The sequence below is a fragment of the Equus asinus genome, chromosome 26 (genome assembly GCF_041296235.1).
Source record: "Equus asinus isolate D_3611 breed Donkey chromosome 26, EquAss-T2T_v2, whole genome shotgun sequence".
In the NCBI taxonomy this organism is placed as follows: Eukaryota; Metazoa; Chordata; class Mammalia; order Perissodactyla; family Equidae; genus Equus; species Equus asinus.
This window is the reverse complement of record NC_091815.1, coordinates 18,820,717-18,842,758: the sequence shown is the minus strand read 5'-3', so window position 1 is coordinate 18,842,758 and position 22,042 is coordinate 18,820,717. Positions and strand designations below refer to the sequence as shown.

Sequence of the window (22,042 nt, the reverse complement as noted above, 5' to 3'; positions counted from 1 at the left end):
GCCACTTCTCTGTCGAGCTCTATAATGAAAGTGCAGGCCTCTCCGAGTGTGCAGGGAGCCCTGGCCATTGTGCACGCACAGGCGGCCACTGTCTTCCCTCTGGAGACCTGCTCTGAGCTCGGTGCTCTTTGTTTTTATCAGTCCTAGCCCCAAACTCTCCCAGCCCACTCGCAGCAGCTCTCCTGTGTGCCCTGCTGCCCCAGCCCCAGATACGGGCTCCCTTACCTGCCCTCACTCCCCAGTTTAGCTCCAGGCCAAGACCCAAACCCCGTTCCCCCTTCTCGGCCTCTCCAGACAGAGGGCAGCTGTTGGGCCCAGGGAAAGCGGGCCCTCACCCTCCTTGGCCCCTCACACCCTGACCCCTGGAGAGTGCTGCCTGCCAGCCATTGCCTGTGTCCCTAGGCTGCCTGGCGACTGGCCCTGGGGGTCTGTGTGGCCTGGAAGCTGCAGGGGCCATCTGCTCCTCTGGTCTGCCAGCAGGGCAGCCCCCAGCCCCTCCCCCCATGGTTCCTCTGCACACCATGACCTCTGTTGTCCTTTGCTGGACCGAGGCAGTGGCAGAGGAAGCGTCTTATAATTATGTATGAGCCTAAGCCACAGGAGTTTGTGGGTATGCGTGATGTAGGGGTGATTAGGGAGGATTATGCGCTCATAAATATGTATCAGTTCTCCAGTGGTAAGAGTGGTGGAGTAGGGGGAGCGGGTGTCAGGTGTGCTGCTTTTCTTTGCATGAATCCCCCCATCCTCTTGGGAGTTTCTCGGAGCGGCGACGCCTCCCACGCGGGCAGTGATTAGCCCAGCCCCGCTTGTTGAAATGCTGGCCACGGAGCCGCTGTCTTTCCTTTGCGGGGGTGGGGCGGGGCACAACCAGCCCGCTGCTCCCCGTCCTGGGCCGGCCTCCCCTGGGCTCCCCAGCACTGCCAGGTGTGGGTGCCAGCGCTCTGGTGCCCTGCTCACCTGCCTCCACTATCACCACAGAGTGTCTCTACTGTCTCTGTTCTATGGCCAGGCCCTCCTCCCATGAGGAGGGCCCTGAGCTGGGAGGAGGGAGCTGCCACACTGACTGGTTCTGTGACCTCGGCAGAAATGGCCCTCTGAGCCTCGGCTCCCCACCTGTAGCATAGAGCTGCTTGGGCTTGTCTGAGGATGAAACGAGACCTGCTCCTCTGGAGCCTGGCGTGGAGCTGGTGCTCAGTAAACAGTTGCGCACAAGCACACCTCTGTCAAGTTCCGATGCCCCTCTAGGGCTCAGTCTCCCCGTCTGTGCAGTGGGCCAGGTGGGCTCCAGGATCACTGATGATAAGATTCCCGGATGTCAGTGAGCTGTGGGGCTTCTCGGCTGTGGGGTCTTTGCTTGTCCGCTCCAAAGTCTCTGCTCTAGAGAAGACCTCCTCAGCACCCTGGGGACAGGTCCAGCCATGGTATGGTGGGTGTGCTTCCTGGATGGGAGCTCAGGATGTGGCCCCTGAGAGCAGAGCTCTGCTGCCCTCTCCCTAAGGTTTCCTGGAGAGAGGTGGGGGTGGGGGCCCCAGGACGTCATCGCTGTCAGTGGGTGGTGAAACTGAGGCCTCACCCTACTCCCTGGGAGGAGTCCTTCTGTGAACTGACCTCCCCCCTACTCAGCAGACCCTGGCCTCTTGAGTCCCCAGGGCCGCTGCCAGGAGCCCGGAGGATCCTGTGCTTGGCTGAACCCCCACCCCACCTGGCCAGCCTTGGGGGGCTTTCTAGGAGAGCCGGGGACTGCTTAACTTGGCACACTCTCCCCGGGCACGAGGCTAGTCCCCCTCCAGCCCATGGTCCAGTCAAGACTGGGACTGACTGTGGGGTGCTCCCCAGGCCCCTCACCGCTGGGCTGGCCCAAGAGCTGCCCTCCAGGCAGGAGCTGGGGGATTCGTGTCCAGCCCCGTGTCGGCTGGGTTTGCTGACTTGGCTGCAGTGCTGCAGGTGTGTCCTTCCCCTGTGTCTCTGCTTCGGGGTCCCCGGGCCTGCCTGTGGTACTGCCTTCCCTCCTGTCCCCCCGGAGGCTCGTCCCTCCGACCTCCCTTGAGCCTGACATCCCCTGTGGCACCTTCATGTGGCTCCGCCCTCAGGGGTGGCTCCGCCCTCAGGGGTGGCTCCATTTGGGGGCCCCCACCCTGCAAGCTGTAGGCACTGGCCTCAGGCCCCCTGCCTGCCCTGCCCTTTGGAAAGTGATGTCTGTATTCCTGGGGTCTGGGTGCAGCTCAGCCCCCTGCCTGCCACCCACCCCGCTGCCAGCACCTCCGCCCTGCCACCTTCTGCCTTCTGTGCCTGGCTGGGGAGGCCCTTGTCCTGGAGGGCGGTTGTGGCTCAGCGACCTCATTCACAGGCCTGCTGTGAGCGTCTCCTGCTGTTTGCTGGGGATAGTAAGAGCCTGGTTCCTAAGTAAGATGAATCTTGCTGTCATCCTCCTTTCCACTGCTCAGCTGCTTCCATCACTGGTCGCTTCTCACTGCCCTAATGAAGCGCCTTCCTCCTGGAATCTGTGTTTTTGACACTTTCAGCTTCTCTGAAACCCCTCCCGTCTTGGATCCATGACTGACCTACGTTGGCAGAAGTTCAGGTTTGGACTCTGCGTTTGTCCCGATGGGCCCTCCCAGGCCGCCTTTATCCTTGGCCTGGCGGGGATGCAGCTTGTGGTAGAACAGTGGCCTCATCTGTGCTCCTGTGCCAGAGCCTCCAGGCCCTGTCCAGCTGGGCAGCTGGCCTGTGACCTCTCCAGGTGTGGTTCCTTGGGGTGGCTGCCTCGGGTCTGTTGCCTTGGTGGGGCTGTGGGTTTGGTGCTGGGAGACCTCAGCCTTCCCAGAGCAGAGCCAGGCCGCCTGCTGCCCACGGCAGGGAGTGTGCCAGGTCTCACAATGGTGGGGACAGTAAAGGACCCGGAGCAGAGGGAACAGGGAGGCAGAGGCCGGGTGGGGGTGGTAGACATGCACTGGGATGTCCCATGGTCTGGGGCCCCTGGGCTCACCAAGGGTTGTGGCCTCACCCTCCCTGGGGAATCATGGGTGTGATGATGATGGGGTGAAGGGCGCAAGTGGGGACAGGGTGTTGGGCCTCGTGTTGAGTTTGGGCTGTGACCACAGCTCCATGTTTGGCGGGATTGTAGCAGGGCACCCCGCAGGGAAGGTGTGGAAGCAGCAGGCCTGCCCGTGGGCTCTGGCCAGAGGACAGGGTCAGGTGTGCATTGCCACGTCCTGGGGAGGCTTGGCCGGGGCTGGGCTGGGGCTGGGGCTAGGCGAGGCTGCGATGAGGCTAGCTCCACCCTAAAGAGGACGCGAGGCGTCTGCCTTCGGGCGGTGGGCATCACGGCTGCCTGGAGCGGTTGGTTCCTGCAGCCTGGGACCGAAGTCAGACACGGTAAATCTTTGTTAGCATCTGAGGAGGTCGAACAGATTTTCCTGAGAGAGAGAGACTGACCATGAAGGGAAAGAGCTGGTCTGTGGGGGGCCAAGTGGCCTATGGGGGTAGCTTCCTGGCCTGAGACAGTTCCCTCCAAGGCGGGTGGAGTCTGTGCCCAGGGCCCTGGGGGGTGGGGGGCAGGGAGTACAGAGGGCTGTGTTCCATGACTTCTGACAGAGAAACATGGTCGATCTTCTACGTCAGCTGGTTATTCAGAATAAGCGTATTTCTTATCTTTTGGCATTTACTTAAATTGCCTTGCATATTTGAAGACAATTGGTTACATATTAATTCCATTTAAATAAGCAGTTAAATATGAAATTGCTGAATTTGGGGATTATTAATGCAAAAATATTAATATTCATAGATGTGAATTTTTAAACCCAGTAAGTAGAGGGACATTATTAAAACCTGATGATTACAACAGAATGCCAGTCTGTGGTGTGGGGACCAGGGCTTTCTGGTTAGTGTTAACTTAGGTATCAAGTTAATATTTAGGGTTGAACTTCTAATTGTGGCCCATGGAATCTTCACGAGCAAGGGTTCCTGAAGGGACAGGAACTGGCCCAGCCCCCCCCCCCCCCCCCCCCCCCCGCAAGGGCCAGCCTCGCCTCCCTCTGTGGGTGAGAACCTGCAGGGAAGAGGCCGGGGGCGGGGCGGGGCAGGGCGGGGGATGGGTGAGCCCACACTACTCACCTTTCATCCGCCAGCCCGCAGGTGGAGCCCACCGGGGAACCATCCTCTGCTTCCAGGATGCTCCCCACCCTCACAGGCTCTGGTGGGCTGTATTGTCATACAATTATTACACGCTCATTGTAGAGAACAGCAGCACAGAGTTGAAAGCAAGGAATATCGAAATTTCATTACCTTGAGTTAAATCTTGTCCACGTGGGGAATGTCTTTTGGATGCTTCTGTGTGTGTCTGAGTGTGTTTCTCTGAGTGTTTTTGTGTCTGAGTGTGCATTTGTGTGCGTCTTTGTCTTTCTGTACGTGTGTATATTTGGTTGTGGATCTTTGTGTGTTAGTCTAAGTGTATGCCTGTCTGGGTGTGTTTGTATGTCTGCGTGCGTCTACATGTCACTGAGTTATGTGTGTCTGACTGTGTTTTTGTGTGTATGTGTGTGTCTGTGAATACACATCTGTGTGCATCTGTTTTGTTTCTGAGTGTGTTCTGTTGTACACACGTCTGTGTGTGTGTGCCTCTTTTCTAAGTGTGTGCCTGCGTGTGTGTGTCTGTGTATTTCTCATCTGTGTCTGTGTGCTGGGTCATTTTGCTGCTCGTGCATGCGTGGGTGCATGTGTGTATTCATACGTACATTGTGTAAAGTGAAAGTTTACTGCCGTGTTCGGCTGCCTAGGAGATAGGCCGTTGCATTTCCTAACGTCAAAGCGACATTTGGCGGAACGAGAGACAGTCTGTGTTGTCATCTTGATTTGTGTCATCTGCTGCCTGTCCCCCACGCGGAAGCTCGTTGGCTGTCTGGTCTCTGATATTTTTCACAAGTACATCTTCGATGCTGCAACATCTCAGTTGACTTTGAATTAAGTAGTCTCGTTTGTTTAGTTAGGAATCCCGCGAGCTTTGGAGATCTGGGGTTCGCTCAGCTTGCTAACGCCGCCTCTGTCTTCTCTCCCCTCCCTGTCCCTCCTCCAGTCAGGAGTGGGGGTGCATTAGATAGGGGTTTCCAAACACCATGGAGAGTCCCTGGTTGGTCGCAAGCCTCGTGCACTGTGTGTAACGTCCTGACCTGAGACGGCACAGGGCTTAGAGTCCAGAGGGTTGAAGGCTGCCGGGGCTTCTCTGCTGAGGCCTGTGCTTCGTGCTGGGCCGTGTCGTGCTGCCCCAGCTCTCTCACCGATAACCTGAGCTCTGGGTCACATGTGACACAAGAGTGTCAGGGACGTGGCCCAGCGTGAGCCTTTTGTCTCCTGGAGTCCCCTTTTCAATTATGTTCATCTAATCAAAGAACAACTGTTGGCTTTGTAGATTCTCCTCCATTGTATGTTTGCTTTCTATTTCATCGATTTCTGCTCTTTTAAATACCCTTCTAATTTCTCTAGGCTTTATTTATTCTTTCTCTAGGTTCTTGAGAAAGAAGAAAGGGGCATTTTGAGGATAGAAGCTTAGATCATTGATTTTCAGTGCTGCTCTTTTCTACTATATACATTTAGAGCTGTAAGTTTTCTTCTAAGCATTGCTTTAACTGCATTTCACTGGTGATGATCATTTCGTGTTTTTCTTTTCTTTTTTTTTTTAAAGATTTTATTTTTTTCCTTTTTCTCCCCAAAGCCCCCCAGTACATAGTTGTATATTCTTCGTTGTGGGTCCTTTCTAGTTGTGGCATGTGGGACACTGCCTCAGCGTGGTTTGATGAGCAGGGCCATGTCCGTGCCCAGGATTCGAACCAACGAAACACTGGGCCACCTGCAGCGGAGCGCGCGAACTTAACCACTCGGCCACAGGGCCAGCCCCTCATGTTTTTATTTTCTAATTTAATTATTTTTTCTTTAACAGTGGATATTTAGAAGTCTGTTGCTTAATTTCCAAACAATTTTGGATTTTATAGTTTTCTTTCTGTTACTGATTTCTTGTTTACTTCTAGTGTAATCAGGGAACATTCTCTGTATTTCAACCCTTTGAAATTTATTGAAACGTCCAGCCTGTGATCATTATGTGTGTTTCGTGCGTACTTGAAGGCAGCGTGGATCCTGCCGTTGTTGGCTGCAGTGTTCTGCCTGCGTCCACTGAGTCAAGGTGGTTTACTGTATTGTTCGCGTCTTCTGCATCTTTCCTGATTTCTCTGTTAGCCTGTTCTGTCACCACAAGAGGTATGTGAGAATCTCAAACTATTTTTGTGGCTTTATCTATTTCTCCTTTTCATTCTGTCAATTTTTATAAATCAACTTTATTGGACTAAAATTTACAGATTATAAAATTCATTAATAAAATTCATTATGTGCATAATTCAATAAGTTTTTAAAAACAGCTTTACTGGGATATAATTCACATACCTTGCAACTGACCCCCTTAAACTGTACAGCTAAGTGTTTTTTGTATGTTTACAGATTTGTGCAAGCATCATCACAATCCATTTTAGAATATTTTCATCACCCAGAAAGAAACCTGTACCCATCAGCAGTCACTCCCATTGCCCTGGCCCTGGCCACCATAATCTGCTTTCTGTCTCTCTGGATTTGCCCACTCTAGCGTTTGGTGTAAGTGGAAGCACGCAATGTGTGGCCTTTTTATCTGGCGTTGTTCACTTAGCGTGTTTTCAGAATTCCTCCGTGTTGTAGCATAAATGTGTACTTTGCTTATTTTTATGGCTGAAAAATATTCCAGTCTCTGGATATATGCCACACTATGTTTGTTCATTCATCAGTTGATGGGCACTTGGGTTGCTTCCACCTTTTAGCTGTTTGAATAATGCTGCCATGGACATTGATGTCAGTGTTTTTGTGTGAACATAGGCTCTCAGTTCCCTTGAGTATACACCTAGGAATGGAATTTCTGGGTCACACGGAAACTCTGTGTTAAACTTTTTGAGGAACTGTCAACTATTTTCCAGAGTGGCTGCACTAGTTTACATTCCCACCAGCGAAGTATGAGGGTTCCAGTTTCTCCACATCCTTGCCAACGCCTGTCGTTACCTTTTTTTTTTTTAAGGATCTACTTGGCTCATTAAATGATTCATGAATTGGGCAACATCCCTTCTAGCAAGTAGAGAGGAGCTCCCTTTTCTGTCATTTTTATTATAGCCATCCGAGGGCTGTGAAGTAGTATCTCCTTGTGATTTTTATTTGCATTTTCCTGATGGCTGATGATGTAGAACATTTTCCTTGTGGTTATCTGCCATTTGTGTATCTCCTTTGGAGAAATGACTGTTCAGATCGTTTGCTTGTTTCTTTTCTTTTTGCTGAGGAAGACTGGCCCTGAGCTAACATCTGTGCCCATCTTCCTCTATTTTATATGTGGGATGCCACCATAGCATGGCTTGATAAGTGGTGCATAGGTCTAGCCTAGGTAGGTCTACCTAGGATCTGAACCAGTGAACGCCAGGCCACCAAAGCGGAGCGTGCAAACTTTGCTGCGCCACCAGTCTGGCCCCTCCTCTGTCCATTTTTAAATTGGGTTATTTGTGTTTTTATTGTTGTGGTGTGAGTTCTTTATATAGTCTGGATACTAGACCTGTATGGTTGGCAGAAGTTTTCTTCCATTCTGTGAGTTGTCTTTTCACTTTCACTTTGTTTTTCTTATTTTTTATTTTTTATTTATTTATTTATCTTTTGAGGAAGATTAGCCCTGAGCTAGCTACTGCCAGTCCTCCTCTTTTTGCTGAGGAAGACTGGCCCTGAGCTAACATCCGTGCCCATCTTCCTCTACTTTATATGTGGGCCGCCTACCACAGCATGGTGTGCCAAGCAGTGCCGTGTCCGCACCCGGGATCTGAACCAGTGAACTCCAGGCGGCCGAGAAGCGGAGTGTGTGAACTTAACCACTGTGCCGCCTGGCCGGCCCCCCTCTTTTTTTATTTTTAATCTAATTTTTAGTGAGTTAATGATAGGTTACAATCTTGTGTAATTTCAGTTGTACATTATTGTCTGTCAGTCATGTTATAGGTGCACCACTTCACCCTTTGTGCCCACCCCCCACCCCCCCTTTCCCCTGGTAGCCACTAATCTGTTCTCTTAGTCCACATTTTTAAATTCCTCATATGAGTGGAGTCATACAGAGATTGTCCCTCTCTATCTGGCTTCTTTCACTTAACATAATTCCCTCAAGGTCCATCCGTGTTGTTGCAAATGGGACGATTTTGTTCTTTTTTATGGCTGAGTAACATTCCATTGTATATATGTGCCACATCTTCTTTATCCAGTCATCTATTGATGGGCACTTAGGTTGCTTCCACGTCTTGGCTATTGTAAATAATGCTGCAATGAACATAGGGGTGCATGGGACTTTTGGAATTGCTGACTTCAAGCTCTTGAATAGATACCCAGTAGCGGGATAGCTGGATCGTATGGTAGTTCAATTTTTAATTTTTTGAGGAATCTCCATACTGTTTTCCACAGTGGCTGCACCAGTTTGCATTCCCACTAGCAGTGTATGAGGGTTCCGTTTTCTTCACAACCTCTCCAACATTTGTTACTATTTGTTTTAGTTATTTTTGTCATTCTAATGGGTGTAAGGTCATATCTTAGTGTAGCTTTGATTTGCATTTCCCTGATGATCAGCGATGATGAACATCTTTTCATGTGCCTATTGGCCATCCGTATATCTTCTTTGGAGAAATGTCTGTTCATGTCTCCTGCCCATTTTTTGATCAGGTTGTTTGATTTTTTATTGTTGAGTTGTGTGAGCTCTTTATATATTATGGATATTAAGCCTTTGTTGGATGTATGACTTGCAAATATTTTTTCCCAGTTAGTGGGTTGTTTTTTTGTTTCCATCCTGTTTTCCTTTGCCTTGAAGGAGCTCTTTAGTCTGATGAAGTCCCATTTGTTTATTCTTTCTATTGTTTCCCTTGTCTGAGAAGACATGGTGTCTGAAAAGATCCTTTTAATACTGATGTCAACGAGTGTACTGCCTACATTTTCTTTTAAAAGCCTTATGGTTTCAGGTCTCACCTTTAGGTCTTTGATCCGTTTTGAGTTTATTTTGGTGAATGGTGAAAAAGAATGGTCGATTTTCATTCTTTTACATGTGGTTTTCCAGTTTTCCCAGCACCATTTGTTGAAAAGACTTTCTTTTCTCCATTGTATGCCCTCAGCTCCTTTCACTTTCTTGAAGTATCCTTTGATAGCCAAGAGTTTTTAATTTTGATGAAGTCCGGTCGTTTTTTCTTTGGTTTCTTGTGCTTTAGGTGTCATTATCTAGGAAATCATCACTTGTTCCAAGGCCATAAAGATTTACACTCATGTTTTCTAAGAGTTTTATAGTTTTAGCTCTTAGATTTGGGTCTTTGATCTAGTTTGAGTTAATTTTTGTATTTGGTGTTAGGTGGAGACCCAACTCCATTCTTTTCCATGTGGATATCCAGTTGTTTCAGCACATTTGTTGAAAAGACTGTCTTTTTCCCTGTTGCATTTTCTTGGCACCTTTGTCAAAAGTCAGTTGATCAAGGACAAATATTGTATAATTCTACTTGTATGTGACACCTAAAATAAAGTGGTAAAATTCACAGAGACATAGAACAGAACAGTGTTACTAGTGGCTGAGAAGAGGCAGGAACGGGAGTTATTGTTTAACGGCTGTGAGTTTCAGTGTGAGATAGAACATTATGGAGACGGGTAATGCTGTCAGTTGCACAACAGTGTAAATGTACTTAATGCCACTGAACTGTATGCTTAAAAATGGTTAAAATGGGGCCAGCCCTGGTGGCCTAGTGGTTAAGTTCGGCGCACTCCGCTTTGGTGACCTGGGTTCAGTTCCCAGGCACGGACCTATACCACTCGTCTGTCGGTGGCCATGCTGTCGCAGCAGCTCACATACAAAAAGAGGAAGATTGGCAACAGATATTAGCTCAGAGTAAATCTTCCTCAGCAAAAAGAGGAAGATTGGCAATAGATGTTAGCTCAGGGTGTATCTTCCTCAGCAAAAAAAAAAAAAAGATAATGGCAAATTTTTGTGTTATGTGTATTTTACCATAGTAAAAAAAGTTAATTGACCATAAATGTTGCATTTATTTTTGGACTCTTAATTTTATTCCATTTATCTATATGTTTACTCTTATGCCAGTACCACACTGTCTTATGACTGTAGCTGTATACGAAATTTTTAAAGCAGATAATGTCAGTCCTCCAACTTTGTTTCTCTTTTTCAAGATTGTTTTGGCTATTCTCAGTCCTTTGAATTTCTGTATAAATGTTAGGATCAACTTGTCGATTTCTGTAAAGAAGCCAGCTAGGGTTCTGATAGAAAGAAATTGCATTAAATCTGTAGATCAGGGGCCGGCGCCGTGGCTGAGTGGTTAAGTTCACGTGCTCTGTTTTGGCGGCCCAGGGTTTTGCTGGTTCAGATCCTGGGCACGGACATGGCACTGCTCATCAGGCCATGCTGAGGCGGCATCCTGCATGCCACAACTGGAAGGACCCACAACTAAAATACACAACTATGTACTGGGGGGCTTTGGGGAGAAAAAGGAAAATTAAAATCTTTAAAAAAAAAATCTGTAGATCAATTTGGGGAGTATTCTCATCCTAACAATATTGTCTTTTAGTCCATGAACACGGGATATTTTTCCTTTTATGTAGATCTTCTTGATTTTTTTTAGGTGATGTTTTGTAATCTTCAGTGTATAATTCTTGAACTTCTTTTGTTAAATGTATTCCTAAGTATTTTATTCTTTTTGATGCTATTGTAAATGGAATTGTTTTCTTAATTTTATTTCCGGACTGTTTATTGCTAGTGTATAGAAATGGAATTGATTTTTGTATGTTGATCATATGTCCTGTGAACTTGCTAAACTTGTTTACCAGCTCTAATAGTTTTTTTCCTGTGGATTGCTTACAGATTTTCTACAAGATCACGTCATCTGAAAACAAAGATTGGTTTTTTTGCTTCTTCACTTCCAATGTGGATGCCTTGTATTTCTTTTTCTTGGCTGATTGCTCTGGCTAGACCCTCTAGTACAATGTTGAATAGAAGTGGAGAGAGACGACATCCTTGCCTTGTTCCTCATCTTAGGAGAAAGCTCTTAGCCTTTGACCATTAAGTATGACGTTAGTTATGGGTTTTTTGTAGATACCCTTTATCAGGTTGAGGAAGTTCCCTTCTCCTCCTAGTTCATTGAGTTTTTTATCATGAAAAGGTGTTGGGTTTTGTAAGATGCTTTTTCTACATCTATATGGTTTTGTCCTATATTCTATTAATATGGTATATTACATTGATTATTTTTGTATGTTGAAGTAACTTTATATTCCTGGGATAAATCCCACTTGGTCGTGGTGTGTGTATCCTTTTTATATGTTGATGGATTCTGTTTGCTAGTATCTTGTTGAAGATTGTTTTGTGTCTGTGTTCATTAGAGATTTTTGTTGCAGTTTTCTTGTGATGTCTTTGTCTGCTTTAGGTATCAGGGTAATAGGAACATCATAGAATGAGTTAGAAAGTGTTCCTTCCTCTTCTACCTTTTGTAAGAGTTTATGAAGGATTTGTGTTAATTCTTCTTTAAACATTTGGTAGAATTAACCACTGAAGACATTTGGTCTTGGGCTTTTCTTTGTGATAAGTTTTTGATTACTGATTCAGTCTCTTTACTTGTTATAGGTCTGCTCAGATTTTTTATTTCTTGTGTCAGTTTTGGTAGTTTGTGTCTTTAGGAATTTGTCCATTTCATCTTGCGTATCTAATTTGTTGCCATACAGCTGTTCATCATAGCCCCTTACAATTGTTTCTGTTTCTGTTAAGTCAGTAGTAGTGTCCCCTCTTTCACTGCTGATTTAAGTAATTTGAGCCTGCTCTTTGTTTCTTGGTCAGTCTAGGTAAAGCTTTGTCAGTTTTGTTGATCTTTTCAAAGAACCAAGTTTTGATTTTGTTGATTTTCTCTATTGTTTTTCTCTTGTCTGTTTCATTTGTTTCTGTTCTGATCTTTATTATTTTGTTCCTTCTACTTTCCTTGGGTTTAGTTTGCTTTTCTTTTTCTAGTTTCTTAAGGTAGAAGGCTAAGTCATTGATTTGAAATAGCTTTCTTCTTTTTTAATATAGGCATTTTCAGCTATAAATTTCCCTATAAGCACTGCTTTAGCTGCATCCTAAGTTTTGGTATGTTGTGTTTTTGTTTCCATTCATCTCAGAGTATTTTTAGCTTCCCTTGTGATTTCTTCATTGATGCATTGGTTATTTAAGGGTCCATTATTTAATTTCCACATATTTGTGAATTTTCCTGTTTTTCTTTTGTTATTGATTTCTAATTTCATTCCACAGTGGTCAGAGGACATACATACTGTGATTATAAGTCTTTTAAATTTATTGGGGCTTGTTTTTGGCCTAACATATGGTCTGTTCTGGAGAATGTTCCATGTGCACTTGAGAAAATGGGTGTTCTGCTGTTGCTGAGTGGCGTATTCTAGAGATGTGTGTTAGGTCTAGTTGGTTATAGTGTTGTTCGAGCCTTCTGTTTCCTTGTTGATTTTCCATCTGGTTGTTCTATCCATTACTACAAGTGGAGTATTGAAGTCTCCAACTATTGTTGTTGAATTGTCCATTTCTTCTCCAATTCTGTCAGTTTTTGATTCATATATCTTGGGGCTCTGTTGTTTGGTGCTATGTTTATGATTATTCTATCTTCTTCCCAAATTGATCCTTTTATCAATAGAAAATGTCTTTCTTTGTCTTTAGTAAAACTTTTTATCTTAAGTTTTTTTTTGTCTGATGTTATGAGAGCTATTCTAGCTCCCTTTTGGTTTCTGTTTGCATCATATATCTTTCCCCATCTTTTCATTTTCAACTTATTTGTGACTGTGAATCTAAAATGTGTCTCTTTAGAGCATATAGTTGGGTCATATTTTTTTTCATCCATTGTGCTAATCTCTTCCTTTTAATTAGAGAATCTAATCCATTTACATCTAAAGTAATTACTGATAAGCAAGGACTTCCTCCCACCATTTTGTTTGTTATAGTGCTTTTGTTCCTCAGTTTCTCCATTACTACCTTCTTTTGTATTTAGTTGATTTTTTGTGTAGCAGGTAGTTTTGATTGTTCCTCACTTCATTTTCTATATGCTTTATTCATTTTCTTAGTGGTTACCCAGGGGATTACAGATGACCTCTTCAGCTTGTAACAATCTAGTTTGCATTAGTATCAACTTGACTTCAATAATATACAAAGATTTTGCTGCTGTGTGGCTCTATTCCCCAACTCCTTTGTGCTGTTGTTATATACAGATCGCAGCTTTATACATTTTGTGCTGATCAACACAGATTTACAATTAATGCTTTATGCAGGTGTCTTTTAAGTCAGATTGGGGGAAAAAAGGAGTTACAAACAAAAAATACATTTACACTGTCTTTATAGTTACCCATGTGGTCACCTTTACCAGTGCCCTTTTTCTTCATGTGGATATGAGTTACTCTCCAGTGTCCTTTCACTACAGCCTGAAAGAGTCCCTTTAGTATTTCTCATAGGATTGTAGGATAGGTCTTCTTGTGATGAATTCTCTCAGTTTTCGTTTATCTGGGATTGTTTTAATTTCTCTTTCATTTTTGAAGCATCGCTTTGCTGGATATACAATCTTAGTTGACAGATTTTTTTCTTTTAGTGCTTTGAATACATTATCCCACTGCCTTCTGGCCTCTGTAGTTTCTGAGGAGAATTCAGCCATTAATCTTATTGAGGATCCCTTGTATCTGATGAATTTCTTTTGCTGCTTTCAGGATTTTCTCCTTGTCTTTTGACAGTTTGATTATGATATGTCTAGATGTGGATTCTCTTTGAATTTACCCTACTTGGAGCTCATTGAGCTTTATGAATGTATAGGTGAATCTTTTTCATTAATTTGGTGCACTTTTCGGCCATACTTTTTTCACGTATTCCTCTGCTCCTTTCTCTCTATGTGTTTCTTCTGGGACTCCCCTTATATATATGTTGGTACACTTGATGGAAGAGACTCTGCTGTCTGCCTAGCAAGGGTGGAGGTGGGGTTTTGCAGCCAAGCAGCTTGTTCTCCAACTGACTGCGCTTAGAGGATGTGGCCCAGGCTGACAAGTCTGCCGCAGGAAGTGAACTGTGGGCCTTCTGTGGGCCAGGGACTCATGAGGCTAAAGTTGAGGACATTCTCTGGTTAAGCCCCTCTCTTGGCATGTCTTGATTAGGTATTTCTTGCTGGGGGATAATAGACCATTGAACTAATGGGCTTGATTTGTTTTCTCTCTCTAGGTTCAATGTCAACAACACCATTCTTCATCCGGAGATTGTGGAGTGGTGAGTATGGCCTGTGGTCCCCTTGGCTGTTGATTGTGCTCAGCTCAGGGAGGTCAGAGATCCTGCTGTTCCTGCCCCCTTCTTCTCAGCAAGCCCCTCAGACAAGGTGGTCCCCAGAACCTCTTCTCTCAGCCTCTTCTGTTTTGTTTTGTTTTTGTTTGTCAGTTGGTCTGTTTTTCCAAAAGGGCATGAGTCACTTAAATTTCTCTTATCTTTTCCTTTATTTAGGAGTCTTTTAAAAAATCCTACCATGAGTAAGCCAAACTCATATAGCTCAGTTAAAGTGGATAGTGAAGAGAGTAAAAATAAACATCATACATAATCCTATTACTGGAAGGGTAAACCTGTTTTTCACGAATCACGCCTGGGACTTGACTAGTGGGCATCACATTGCGCATGTTCTTCTGTTGCCTGCTTTCTCCCCTTGCTGATGCGAGCAGCCCCTGCCTGAGCACAGCCGGCTTTCTCAGGTCGGGCACCGCCTCTGTGCACCCTGGAAGTGGCCCCCCAACTCGAATGGGCCACTACTTTTTCCCTGAGCTGTCAAGTTGCTCTTGGATACCACCAGGACATTTTTTATTTGCTGCACTTATTCTGAATGTAGAAGGGAGGTGAGGCAGAGCCTGTGCCACATCATCCCCTGACTGGGAGGTGTGTGGACTCCTCACCTCTGAGCCTAAGGCCACTTGGTGAAGTGTCCCTGTCTGGTTGGGAGATCTCACTCACGTAGGCTTGGAGCTTAGGAACACTGTGACCGGAAGGACAATATGAGTGTGCTGGTGAGGCTGAAAGAAGCGCAGAGTGGGGAAGAAGAGAGAATGATCCAGACCGAGGGACCACTTGTTCAGAGGCTGGGGAGACAAGAGAAAGGGGGTGGCTTTGTATAGCCGCAGTAGCGCCACACCCTGGGGAAGCGGCACCTGAGGGCCATGGGAGAGACAGGCTAAGTCAGCGTGGGATCAGCTTGAGAGAAATGGGAACCATGGGAAACCTTTGAAGGATTTAAGCAGGAGAATGGTAGGATCAGGTTTGCGTGTTTAAAAGCCATGTTGGCCTTAGGCTGGAGACTCAGTTGTAGAGCAAGAGGGGGAACAGGTTGCCAGTTAGGCTGCTGCAGGGTCCAGGTGGCATGGTGTGACAGAACTGAGAGTAAGCGGCAGTCAGGGGAGGTGCTCCTGGGAGGAACCCGCTGTGACGGCCGAGTGGAGGGTGGAGTTGAAGGTGACTCTGGATTTTTATCCTGAGCAGCTGGGTGGTGTGTTACCAACATGGGGACGGCTGGGAGAGGCAGGTGCTGTGGCAGATTGGGGGACTTGTTTGGGCTAAGTTGAGTTTGAGGCAGGTGTCAGTCAAAGAGGCTGGGCCAGAGTTGATGACCTGAGGGCTGTCGACAGGCATCGATACTGACCATTAGGGTAGCTGGTGGGCAGGCAGGCCAGCCTGGCTCTTTGGGCCACCTGGCCCAGTGCCCGGCATGGCCACATACTCTGTGAGGCTGGGGGTTGTGTCCTTCCAGTTCACAGCTGCTGCTGCTTGTTTTTATGAAGTAACAAATGCCTAGCCCGTCTGTCCTCCTAGTTGTCAGAATAAATCCTGGATGCTCAGGAACAGGCCCACGTCCACGTATGCCTTGCAGGTGCCATTCCCTCCTGGTCGCTTACAGTTCGCATGTTCTGGAGACCATGGCTGGTGTGCGCCCCGGCGTCTCCCAGGGGATAAGTCATTAGTTTGTCACTTCGGAACAAGCGCGCTCCAATTCTAGTGACATTTCCAAGGCTGTGAGGTGGATCTGCGCTCATAAGAATACTTCTCAACTCTATTAAACTGAGCAGCCGAAAGGACTTATTTGGCATTTGATGGCAGTAGAACTATTTCAGAAATGTCACATTGTCCTTACTGCCGCGGGGGTGTGTTTTAATCGCGTGGGTTCTGGCCTCTGGTGACTGCAGTCATTCTTGGTGAGACCTGTCGGAGCCCTGATCACCGCCCTGCTGGACTAACTGGAGGAAGTGTTCTGGGTGGAATGGCAGCAGGTCCCCCAGTTACGAGACGGGGGAGCTTTCCCTGACGTGATGTTACAACTCGTCGGGGCAGCTTCAGGCACCTGTGTCTGAATACTTTTCTCACCCCCTCTCTCTCGGCCTCATAGAGAGGAGTTGCCTGGGGTAATGGAAAAGCCATCCACTCAGGCCTATCCAAATTCCAACCCCAGCCTGCCCCTCGGGAAGTCGTTTAACTTCTCTGAGGCTCAGCTTCTTCATCTGTAAAACAGTCACTCACAGTGTGGACCTGAGATTCACTGAGCATCTCAGCCCTTTCAGGCTGCCCTACCAATCACCGTAGGCTGGGCGGCTTCTGGACCACAGGAGTTTATTTCTTCGCGCTGTGTCCTCACTCGGCAGAAGGGGCAGGGAGCTCTCTGGAGCCCCTTTTACAAGAGTTCCAGTCCTTTTCGTGAGAGCTCTGTCCTCATGACCCAAGCACCTCCCAAAGGCCCACCTCGTAACACCAGCACACTGGGGATTAGATTCCAACGTATCAATTTGGAGGGAGACAAATATTCAGTCTACACAGCTGAGCCTGTTTTTCTCACCTGCAGAGTAGAAGTGAATTTTGTGCTGCCCCTCGTGGCTCCAAGGAGGACCTGGAGGGTGGGGGCCTGCCTGGGTGTCAGCCTTCTCTCAGTTCACTCCTGGCCACTGGACATGCAGGGGTGGTGGAGCCCCCGAACGGGGCTTGTGTGAGGCCAGGGTGCATGGGGTGGGTGCCGGGGGCCGAGCAGCTAAGCTTCCTCCAGCACACGCCCTGCCCCCGACAGGCACCCCAGCTCCCTCTTAGCATCTGGGTGGGAATTTGGGTGTCCTCCCGAGCCTGTCTGACTGGGAGGCATGAGCATCCTCTCCGAGCACAGGCAAGCTTCATTTCTCATTTTGGTTTGGGTGTCATTCATTTCCTTTCTGTGACTGCTTTATTGTTTTCCATTCTCTCAACAGTGCCTTTTTGATTTCCTGTAAATTCTTCCATAATCATACTCTTCCCCGCACACATGAGATCATAACCGATAATTTCTTTTCTTGTGCTGGGCGTTGCGGTTTGAATGTGGAGGTCAAAAGTTGAAATTTAATAAGAGCCGGCGTTGCACTTTGTGATTTAGGCTTGTGGTGCTGCTTTCCCAGTCTGCAGATGATTGAATGGATCTGAAGGTAGGGTAGGAATAAAAGGAGACGCTTTTGTCCTGTCTGATAGCTTGATGCCTTGGATTTTAGCTAAGTGCCTCTGAAAGCGTCACAGAAGAGCAAGCGTGTCGGCAATTGCCGTGCGCCTTCTTGGGTTTTAAGTGAGACTCTGAAATTGAGTCATAGGCCGGTTTTAGAACTGTTAATTGCACCGAGCGAAGGTGTCCTGCATCTATTAATCAGGCAGTCGGGTAACACATCTATTTCTACTCCTGGTGTTTCTGTGCACGGGAGGTAGTGAGGTGTGGATGGTCAGGGGCCGAAGCACACCAGCATCCTACGTCCTGAGTAATGTGTCCCAAATTAGAAAAGGTACGTAGATGATGACCTAGATTCTTGGTGTGCATGTGAACAGTATTCCACTAGGGTTGCTGTCTTTGTCTCCTGATCAATCGGCATTTCACCTGTAGTTCACAGAAAGCCAAGTGGAAAGTGGGGATCCTAGGGCAGAGTGAGAACTTGACCTCCTGTGTGTCAGAAGGCGGGAGACAGAACGTGGGAGCATTGGGCAGAGAGGAGGGTGCGGCCAGGCCCTGGTCCGGGGTGTGGAGGGGGCCCTCCTGTGGCTCCCCACACGTGGCCCGTGTCTGCTGGCGCCCGTCAGGTCTCAGGCACGCTCCCGCACAGCTGAGCCAAGCCCTCATTTCGTCATGGCTCTGGTTTCTTCAAGAGCACTTATTATTCGAGTCTCCTGGGGAAATATAATTCCACCCGGCTCCTTTTCTGCCCTCCTGTTCTGGGATGTTTATTCTGTGCAGCCCTGGGTTGTGGGGTGTGGAAGGAATGGTCCTGGGAGTCCTGTGGTGGTGAATTCTTGCCCACCTGCTCCCACGGAACCATCCCTTACACATTTGTATCCGGGAGAGGTGGAATTCCTGCCCCTTCCGATGGGTTTTACTCAATGCTGTGGGATTTGGATGCTTAGAGACTGATCTCCATCCTGTCTTGCTACTGTTTTAATCAGTGGAGCATACAGACCTCAGTTAATTGATGTCTTAATCCTGGGTTTATAACTCAGAGGCAGTTTTGTGACCTGTGAATATTTAAGGAGAAGAAAAAAAGATTGCACAAATGAATCTCACCCTAGTCCAGTTCTTGTCCTTTCCAGCCCGTAGCAGGGGACTCTGGGCCAGGCGTAGAGGAGGCCCTCCCACCCCCGCACTGGTGGTTCCGCCTTCCTCCGTGAGCAGCCCCTCCATGTGGTGATGCCCGTGGGCATGGCCGTGAGCCCAGCACCCTGCATGGGGCCATGCAGTGCTTGAGTCTCCCACGCACACGTCAGGCACCTCCTCTTGCTGGTTGAGGAGCCTGGGCTGCCTCTGCCCGGGCCTCTTAAGTGGCATCAGCGTTGTCCTGTCCTGAGCCCGGGTCCTCCGATGCTTCATGGAGGAGGCGGCCTTCGTCCTCTCCTGGGGATAGAAACCTTGCAGATCATATTTTTAACCACCACCCCACACATCCTCGGGCCAGACAAGGCTGGGGTGATGTGACACTAAGCATCCCTCCCTCCAGGGTCCTCTGGGCCTACAGAGGCTGGACCACAGCAGAATCCTCCTCTCCTTGCCCTTTTGTGGTCAGGAGTGACGGAAATAGCCTCATCAGACTCAGGGCAGTGAATTCTTCCTGAAGACAGGGAGAAACTGTGCAGAATGCTGGGAGGTCTTCTTATTTTCTGCAGTAATCTTAAGAAACAGGTCCTGGCACTTGTGTCATAGAGATAACTGAGCCAGGCCTGGTGCGTGGGCCAGAGAGAGTACCCTGTGGATAACTGGGTAAGCCAGCACATGGCAGACGTCTATTTTTAGGGCCTTTAAAGCTTGGGTTAAATTGGGCCAGGCCAGTGCTCAGCCAGGCCGGTTTTGTCAGAGAACGGCCTTTGTGGGATAATTTGGATAATTTGCCCTGGTTCAGTTTGATTTTTTTTTTTTTTTAATGTGACTGAAAAAGTGAGTCCTGAGTAAACCAGCTAGAGGCCTAGTTTGTCATCTTCGCCAAAGTCAAATCAGAAAAGAAAGCCTGAGTCTGGGCCTCGATGGCTGAGCATGCTTTTCGTCTCTGCTGGGACGAGAGTGTGGTTTGGCTCCAGTCTCCTTTCTCCTGGGGCTAATGGCCTGCTCTTCCCGGCGCATCTCCAGAAGGAGGGGCTCTAGCTGCAAGGAGGGGGCCCTGTGGAGAGCCCATGAGGTGGCCCCTGGGCGTCAGTTCCTGGGGCTGCCTGTGTGGCTGGGGACGAGGCAGTGGGAGTCTGGGCTGCTGAAGCCTGGGGAGGCTGTGCCCTCATCCTGCCCAGGCCATGCCAGGCTGAGCCACATCGAACGCTGACCCGGTGAACTCCCCGGGCTGGAGTAGAGGAGGCTTCCTTTCCTTTCTGGAGTGAGCCATTATCTCTCCTGTTGGAAGCAAGGTGGTCTCCAGCATTGGTGCAATGCCCCGATGCCATTTCTAACCCGTGGTTGCTGTGTGTGTGCTCTGGGTCGGGCACTGTTCCAGCGTAGGACCCTGCCCTCCAGGGCTCTGGGCCTTAGGAGGAGACATGAGTGAAAATGACAAGTGTGATAGCTGACTGAGGATTCCAACAGCCTGCCCAGGACCATGGAGAGGGGACTTAGCCTGAGGGGGGGAGGGAGGATGGAGGGAGCCCCTCCCCCATGCTGAGAAAGGTGCCTTTCAGCTGGTGCTGCAGGATGAAAGGGCAGGAGCCAGTTCCAGGCGGCAAAGGAGTTGGCTGTGGGGGTGGGTGCGGGTAGGGGGTGGAGACAGGCAGGGTGGGGCCTGGGGAGCCTCATGCATCACCATGTAGACTTTTAACTTCATCCCAAGGACGTCTAGAGGCCCCCAAAAGGCTTTAAGCAAGGGAAAGCATGATCAGCTTTGCATTTCAGCATATCGGGGAGCACACAGAGCTGGGGATTTGGAGGCCAGACAAGGCAGGAGAGGTTGTCCAGGCTGGAGGGAGCAGGGTCTGGATGGAGAGGACAGAGGGTCTGAGTGAGGTTGTGGGGGTGGAATCGCAGCCCTTGGTTAGTGGTTGGATGTGGGAGTGATGGGCAGGCGAGAAGGAGGTGTCCAGGAGGATGCCCATTTCTGTGGAAGCAGCAGGGCAGTGGCAGAGCTGTGGTTTAAGATGGGGCATGTGGGCGGGTGGGAATTTCTGTCCCACTGAGTTAGAAGAGCCTGGGGGACCTGCAAGTGGAAGTGCAGCTGGGAGGCCTGTGCCAGAGGTGGAGGTGTTGGGAGAAGGTGCAGGGCAAAGCTGAGGGGCAGGGAGGGGAGGACCTTTCAGGGAGAGGAAGGAGGGGGAACAGGTGAGTGAGCCATGCCAGAGGGGGCAGGGGTCACTGTGCCTCTTCCTCTGAGAGGTCACAGAATGCCCCTGGATTTGGCAGCCTGGGGTCATTATTCCACATGTTGCTGAGAAGGCGGCTGGCAGAATGGTGGGGCTGAAGGGAGAAGAGGAGAAGGGAGAGGGGAGAGGAGCAGATGGAGAAGAGGTTCGAGGTAAAACGGGAAAGCTGCTCTTCTTCCTCCTCTGGAGGCGAGGACTGTTAGGGTTTCCTGTCTGGAAATGTGCGGGGTTGAGCTTGGCTGGAGGAGGAGGAGCTAAGCCAGTGCTCACACAGCTTCCAGTAAGAGGGGCCGGGGGCTGGAGTAGGTTGGGCTGGGATCTGAGCCCAGGTGTGTGTGTTGGGGCTGAGCCTCATCGGAAGAGGGCATGGCACCCCTTTCCTTGTAAGGCAGGGAGGGGGGAGGGGAAGGCTTGGGAATTTGGCAAAGAGGTGAGACTGTGCCCACCTGTTGGCCTCTGTGTCCTCAGTGAATAGGAGGTGAGGTCGTTATCTGCTGAGAAGGGGAGGGGGCGCTAGGAGATCTTAGGAAGGGGGAAGTTGAGAGTAGCCCCCTGCAGCTCATGGCAGAACTGGGGTCCTGCCTAGGCCGGGGCTGGGATGGTGACTAGGAGCTTGTCGTTCCGGCTGCCCAGCCTTGGGGTTTCCCCACAGCCCTCGGGGCCCAGGAGCACACACAGCAGGCACAGGCCCTGGTTTGTCCCTCATGGGGGTTTGGCCAAGCCCATGTGGATGGATGGGCACAGGGCCTAGGAGTCTAAAATGGTGGCTGGAGGGGTGGCCCAGGGATCTAAGCTGGATGGAGAGGCCAAGATCTTAAGGTGGGTGCAGCCTGGGCTGGCGCCTGCCTGCTCATCACTACATTCAAGAACAGAGGGGCCCACTCCCTGCTTACCGGTTCCTCGGGCTGGTGCTGAGCATGGCCGCAGTGGGGAACGAGGCACCAGGGGCTGGTAGCTTACCCTCTGAGCGGATTTGGACCTCAGGAGCCTGATCTGCTCATGAGTCCCACCCTTGGCTCTGACCCTCATCCTCCAGGGCAGAGGAACAAGCTTTCTGTCCCCCAGGTAGGACTGCTCCAGCGCCCTGCTGTGGAGTCAGAGGCCCCCTTATGATGATAAAGA

At 48.9% G+C, this 22,042-nt stretch overlaps 1 protein-coding gene across 3 annotated transcripts in view; it reads left to right on the top strand.

Annotated features, from left to right (window-relative positions):
- The window catches only part of PEPD (peptidase D), a 119,154-nt gene that overhangs the window by 26,976 nt on the left and 70,136 nt on the right, over positions 1-22,042 (top strand). For all 3 annotated transcript variants that reach the window (XM_044760356.2, XM_070498803.1, XM_044760355.2), the window contains exon 7: positions 14,294-14,338. In XM_044760356.2, coding sequence (XP_044616291.2) covers positions 14,294-14,338 — 45 coding nt within the window. The remainder of the gene's footprint in view (positions 1-14,293; positions 14,339-22,042) is intronic.